The sequence below is a fragment of the Euleptes europaea genome, chromosome 6 (assembly GCF_029931775.1).
Source record: "Euleptes europaea isolate rEulEur1 chromosome 6, rEulEur1.hap1, whole genome shotgun sequence".
NCBI classification, from domain to species: Eukaryota; Metazoa; Chordata; class Lepidosauria; order Squamata; family Sphaerodactylidae; genus Euleptes; species Euleptes europaea.
Window position 1 is genome coordinate 1,904,797 of NC_079317.1, and position 6,978 is coordinate 1,911,774.

At 50.6% G+C, this 6,978-nt stretch overlaps 1 protein-coding gene across 1 annotated transcript; it reads right to left on the reverse strand.

Annotated features, from left to right (window-relative positions):
• Nucleotides 1-796: 796 nt before the first annotated feature.
• LOC130478839 (uncharacterized) lies at nucleotides 797-5,032 on the reverse strand. The gene is made up of 4 exons (XM_056851082.1): nucleotides 4,464-5,032; nucleotides 2,869-4,070; nucleotides 1,675-2,096; nucleotides 797-1,459 (listed from the first exon to the last, which is right to left on the reverse strand). The coding sequence occupies exons 1-4, from the start codon at nucleotides 5,030-5,032 to the stop codon at nucleotides 797-799; spliced, it is 2,856 nt and encodes a 951-aa protein (XP_056707060.1).
• Between the last annotated feature and the right edge of the window lie 1,946 nt (nucleotides 5,033-6,978).

Below are 6,978 nucleotides of genomic sequence, written 5' to 3' on the forward strand. Positions count from 1 at the left end.
AATTATGTTTGGTTTGGGGAAAGTGGACAGGGAGAAGTTTTTTCTCTTCTCCCATAATACTAGAACATTGGGTCATCTGCTGAAGCTGGAGGGTGAGAGATTCAAAAGTGATGAAAGGAAGTATTCCTTCACACAACGCATAGTTAAATTGTGGAACTCCCTGCCCCAGGATGTGGTGATGGCTGCCAGCTTGGAGGGCTTTAAGAGGGGAGTGGACATATTCATGGAGGAGAGGGGTATTCATGGCTATTAGTTAGAATGGATAGTAGTCATGATGCATACCTATTCTCTCCAGTCTCAGAGGAGCATGCCTATTCTATTAGGTGCTGTGGGACCCAGGCAGGACAATGCTGCTGCAGTCGTGCTTGTGGGCTTCCTGGAGGCACCTGGCTGGCCACTGTGCGAACAGACTGCTGGACTTGATGGGCCTTGGCCTGATCCAGCAGGGCTTTTCTTATGTTCTTATTGCCTACATTTAAAGAGACAAGTTTCCAATGTCCAGTTTCCCATTTGGTTTATTCTGCTCCTCCCAGCCTAAGGCCAGGTGTCCTAGATGAAAGACCCCCCCCCCCAGTTTCTCCTGGTAGCCACACCTTATTTTCAGCAGGACAGGTCAGTTTTCAGATGTCCATCACCTCTTCTAGGGTACAGTTAGCTCCACCTCTTAGGTCTCCCCAGTTCCACAAACAGCTCACAAGTGACTGGACGGGCTGGGCCTTGGCTTCTCTCACCATTCCAACACAAAGCCCCTCTTCTCTTTCAGATTATTAAATGTTACTTCCCCCTCCCCCAAAATCTAACATGCATCTGGCTCAGGAATTTCTATCTGGTCTTCTGGTGATGGACATATTTCCGTGTCCTCTGGAGGTGTCTGAAAAGAGGACTCATCCGTCTGCTGGCCCTGCGTCACGACCTGCTTGCCTGTCTTGGTGTTAACCCAGCACTCTTCGTCTCCGGAAACGATGCTGTAGATCGGCTCGGATTTTGTGTCCGATTCCATGGCTGCTATGCTTTGAAGGGTGGCCTCGCTCAGGCGGCGGCTGAGCACTTTCTCAATCTCCTCTGGACCTTGGAGCGCCTCTTCGTCCGCTGGACCCAGGAGCTCCTCTTCCTCCGCTTGCTCTGGACTTACATCTTTCTGACTGCCATGGTGTGACCCTTGACCTGAGGCTTGCTGGCTGCCACGGTGTGACCCTTGACCTGAGGCTGGCTCAATGCTATGGTGTGACTCCTGACCTGTGGCTTGCTGGCTGCCATGGTGTGACCCTTGTCCTGAGGCTTGCTCACTGCCATGGCGTGATGCTTGATGGGAGGTCTCCTGATCCTCAGCCTTTGCGTTGACACTAGCACTGCTTCGGTGGCTTTCTTCAGCCACCATTTCTGCTTCCTCAGCATCAGCCCCAGGTCCAAGTGGTCCTGAAGCCGTTCCTGCATCTCCACCGCTTTCTAGTGCTATCCCCTGACCTTTATGAACGGAAGTCATGCTTGTTTGCAGACTATGACTTACCAAAAACTTGCCAGTTCTCCTGTTCAGCCAGATACCGGCTTCGAAAGAAATTATACTGTATGTCTGCAGGGCTTTGTTCTCTGCCTCTCTAGTAGACATCTCCAGGCTTTTAGGCTGACTACTTTCATCAGCCACAGACAGCTGGCTGCCCAATTGGGATCCCTGACCTGATTTCTGGAAGTCTTGCATCTCTGGCTGTTGGCTGCTCTTTCGGGATTCTGGCTGTTGGCTGTCCCTTCTGGGCCCTTGAACCTCTTGGTCTTGGCTGCCTTTTCTAGACTCTGGTGCTTCTGGATGTTGACTGCTTTTTCTGGACGCTGGTGCTTCTTGGCCTTGGCTGCCTTTTCGGGACTCTGGTACTTCTGGATGTTGACTGCTTTTTCTGGACCCTTGAACCTCTTGGTCTTGGCTGCCTTTTCGGGACTCCTGTGCTTCTGGATGTTGACTGCTTTTTCTGGACCCTGGTGCCTCTTGGTCTTGGCTGCCTTTTCGAGACTCTGGTACTTCTGGATGTTGACTGCTTTTTCTGGACCCTGGTGCCTCTTGGTCTTGGCTGCCTTTTCGAGACTCTGGTACTTCTGGATGTTGACTGCTTTTTCTGGACCCTGGTGCCTCTAGTTCTTGGCTGCCTTTTCGGGACTCCTGTGCTTCTGGATGTTGACTGCTTTTTCTGGACCCTGGTGCCTCTTGTTCTTGGCTGCCTTTTCTGGACTCTTGTGTTTCTGGCTGTTGACTGCTTCTTCTGGAATCCTCTTTGGAAGGTTCCTGGACTTTTGCTTTTGTTTCATCACTTACACGGTGTGGAGGCTTCCCGTATATTTGTTCTAGATAGCTCATGAACAAACTCTCTGTAGTCTGTTGACTACTAGATCTCACTACAACACCAATTCTTCTTTCCATCCAGGTCCTTTCCTCATCACAAACAGATGCCTGGTGGAACTCTGCAAGTAAAGAAAGTTTTTGGTCTAGCACATTTTCATGTTCCATCATGGATTCAGGCTCTAGGGGCTGCTGGCTGCTCTTCTGAGGTTCCTGCCTCATCAACTGTTGACTCTGATGAGATTCTTGAGTGTGTATTTGCTGGCTTTCACTCTGAGGTTCCTTCTCTTCTAGTTGTTGGTTAGTAGATTCTAATTCCTGCCCTTCTGGTTGCAGAATACTGTGCTGAGATTCATGCAGCTGACTACTTTGCTTTCTAAGAGATGTCGTGCTACTTGCTACACTGTTAGGGAAGTCTGTCTGTTCATTTTGATCGGTGATTTCTTTACGCCTAAAAACACTTGTTTTGCTATCAGTTTGCAGAGTTTGGTTTGTCACAGTTTCAGCAGAGGATATCTTTCCCTCCACCTGTTGACTATTACGCTGAGACTCTTCCACTTGCTGAGATTCTTCGGCTTGCTGACTGCTACGTCGAGATTCTCCCGTTCGCCGAGACTCTTCCGCTTGCTGAGATTCTTCGGCTTGCTGACTGCTACGTCGAGACTCTCCCGTTCGCCGAGACTCTTCCGCTTGCTGAGATTCTTCGGCTTGCTGACTGCTACGTCGAGACTCTCCCGTTCGCCGAGACTCTTCCGCTTGCTGAGATTCTTCGGCTTGCTGACTGCTACGTCGAGACTCTCCCGTTCGCCGAGACTCTTCCGCTTGCTGAGATTCTTCGGCTTGCTGACTGCTACGTCGAGACTCTCCCGTTCGCCGAGACTCTTCCGCTTGCTGAGATTCTTCGGCTTGCTGACTGCTACGTCGAGACTCTCCCGTTCGCCGAGACTCTTCCGCTTGCTGAGATTCTTCGGCTTGCTGACTGCTACGTCGAGACTCTCCCGTTCGCCGAGACTCTTCCGCTTGCTGAGATTCTTCGGCTTGCTGACTGCTACGTCGAGACTCTCCCGTTCGCCGAGACTCTTCCGCTTGCTGAGATTCTTCGGCTTGCTGACTGCTACGTCGAGACTCTCCCGTTCGCCGAGACTCTTCCGCTTGCTGAGATTCTTCGGCTTGCTGACTGCTACGTCGAGACTCTCCCGTTCGCCGAGACTCTTCCGCTTGCTGAGATTCTTCGGCTTGCTGACTGCTACGTCGAGACTCTCCCATTCGCCGAGACTCTTCCGTTTGCTGAGATTCTTCGGCTTGCTGACTGCTACGTCGAGACTCTCCCGTTCGCCGAGACTCTTCCACTTGCTGAGATTCTTCGGCTTGCTGACTGCTACGTCGAGACTCTCCCGTTCGCCGAGACTCTTCCGCTTGCTGAGACTCTTCGGCTTGCTGACTGCTACGTCGAGACTCTCCGATTTGCCAAGAGTCTTTCACTTGCTGAGGCTCTTCTTGCTGGCTGCTACGTCGAGACTCTCCCGTTCTCCGAGACTCTTCAGCTGGCTGGCTACTATGCTGAGACTCCTGCCCTTCCACTTGTTGACTGCTATGCTGAGACTCTCCTGTTCGCTGAGACTCTTTCATTTGTTGGCTGTCCTGCCGAGACAGCAGTTCCATTTCCATATCCATTGGAGGAATGAAATGTTCTTCAATACTCCGCATCATTTCGCCAACACTGCTGACAATCTGGGGTTCTCGACTAGGAGCATGAAGAATTTCAGCAAGAGGTTTTTGTTCCCAAAATGTATTTGTCTGCTGACTCTTGCATTGTAGAAGCTTCCCTGTTTTTTTGCTGATCCATGAGACATCCTCCTGGGATTGCTGACACTCTGGCCCTTGGCTTCCATGCTCAGTTTCTTCCGCAGCAGGGTGTTCTAATTTTAAACCTTCAGAAGGAGTGGGAATTGATTTTTTGACTACACTTCTGCTTTTCTGCGGGCCAAAAGGGTGCAGAATTTCAGCTAGTGGTTTGTACTCCCACAATCTACCTGTCTGCTGAGTTTCACATTTCATAACTTTACCTGTTCTTTCGCTAATCCAAGTAATATTCTCCTTGGTTTCAGATTCATTTATAAATTGCATTCTGGAACACTTCGGGCTCTGTAGAATCTGGGGGCTGATGGATTGCTGACTGCTCCGATGGGATTCCTGGCCAGGGATTTCCTGGCTACTCCTGCAAGGTTCTGGACTTTGGATCCGCAGGCTGCTCCGGCGGGATTCCTGGCCTGAGATCTGCTGACTGTTCCGGCGGGATTCCTGGCCTGGGATCTCCGGACTGCTCTGGCCGATCTGGAAGCTAATGCGGCGGGATTGCTGGCTACTTTGGGACAGCTTTCTAGGAGATGCGGTGCTACTAGTTTCACTCCCAAAAATATCTGTCTGCTCGCTTTGGTCCATCAGTTCTTTGCGCCTAAAAACACTCACGTTGCTATCAGTCTGCAGAGTTTGGTCTACCAGCTCTTTAGCAGGAACAGGCACCACAGGGGCGTTGTGTTCCATTGCTGGGGCCGTATCCCCACTTTCTGGGTGCTGTGCCACTTCTCCATCACTCTCCCCGTTGATTCCATTGTTGTGCTTCTCTTCCTCGGCATTGAGCCTTTCTTCGCTTGCTTTACTGTTTTCGACAATGATTCCATCAGGAGTGGACTGAGAATCATCCATCCTTTCACCTGCACACTGTGACTGGCCAGGTTGTGTGTCTCTCAAGGGCAGTGGTTTCCACCCACCCCCCACCCCTTACAGCTCCAGCGGCACCCTTCTTTCCTTTCTTGCTTTGTTCAGGGGTGGTCTTTGCAGAAAGTGTCCCAGAGCCTAGTTGGATTCATGGCTCTTCTATTGTAATATATTATCCTTAGCACTTCATTCTGGGTGTGGCCTCTTCTTTTCTTCCCACCCCCACCCCGGTGTCTTCATTCCCTTCTGTGGCTAATAACAACCGCGTTGTTCTAGAAGCTTCAGAATTTGGTTGCCAGGTATCTGTGACATCACTGGTCATTCTGTTTCACGCGGCCCCTTGTTTTGCAATAAGCAGGACCTGAACCATGACTCCAGAATTGTGTGCTCGGAAAATTTGGAAACGGGATCCGACCTGGCATCTGGAGCAGAAGACAGATGAGGTGGCCCAGCTGGGTGAAGCTTTTGGATTCCAGTAAGGAGGGCTTCAGTGTGGATCCTCTATCAGCCATGGACTGACAGTGTGGCCTTGGGAAAACTACAGTCCCCTACCTTTTTTTTGGGGGGAGGGGTAAAGATAGGAATAACAAGTGGGGGCCCATGAAACTCGCAGGGGAGAATCCTATCTACCTCTCCCCCTCGCTCACCTTCCAGTCCCGCTACAGCCGGACAGGCCTGCCAGTGACTCCTGGGTGCCACAGTGGAGCCCCCCCCCCCCCCCCCGCAGCAGGCAGACAAGCCAAGGCCTCTGTTTGGAGCTGCCCCCGCCAGCCTGAGCTGTGTTCTCTGCGCTTGTGCAAAGAATGCTTTTTTATTTGGGGGGGATTTAAACCCCCCCATTAAAAAAAATTTTTTGGATTTTTCTACAGACCTAGGGGGTACCCCAAGTCTGCAGAAAAACCTGTTGGGAGGAAGCGTGCCCCCTATCTGCAGATATAAGTATCCGCAGACAGGGGGACATGTGAGAATTTGGACTATTAATTTCTTAATGTGCAATTTCTATTTCACCCTGCTTCCAAGAAATCCAGGGTGCTGAACATTTTATTTATTCATTTATACTTCAAATTTCTATTCCGCCATCCCCAGCCGCAGATGGGCTCAGGGCAGGTAACAACATTAAAACCACAGTGTAAAAGCCATAATATACATAAAACCCAATAAATATAACCCTACCGAAAACGTAACTATAATAAAACAGCAGATGGCGCTCGATTAAAATACTAACTGCTGAGAGGCTCTGCTTTCAGACATTCCCCCAAAGTTCATAAAATGAACAGAACAGCAGAGGGGGATGGGGAAGGTAGGGAGGCCAGAACAGATGACACCCGCGGCTATCCGCGGCTGTCCTCAGTTGTAGGTTTGGTGGTTTAATTCTGTTTTACAGGTCCCCAGTAGGGCAGAAAACCTTGTGGCCATCCCAAGTCTCTTCTCAGCGATGTCAAATCTTTCTCTTATTCCTGGGGTGGGGTACCAGAAACAAGCCTGGCATTTATTTATTTATATCCCACTTTTGTCCCCACATGTGGGACTCAAACCAGCTTAGAACATCGTTCTCCCCTCCTTCATTCTCTCACAACGACTCTGTGAGGTAGGCCAGGCTAAGAGTTAGTGATGGGCCCAAGGTTACGCAGTGGTAGAAAGGTGAGGGGTCAAACCCAGGTTGCCCAGGGTCTTAGTCCGCCACTCTATCCACTACACCACAGTGGCTCTCCCGCTTCCTGCAGAGTATTTCCCGCTGGATAGATCTGCACATCGAGCACGCTGCAACTGATCTGCCATTCAGAGGATCCACCTAGTTGCCGCATCTCCTGCTTTGCTCCTACATGCTAGTGTAGAGGTGGTCCATCACGATTTAAAGCTATTGCATTCAAGGGACGGCAAACGTACCCTGGACACCAGACAGCGTCTACCAGTCATAGAGTCATAGAGTTGGA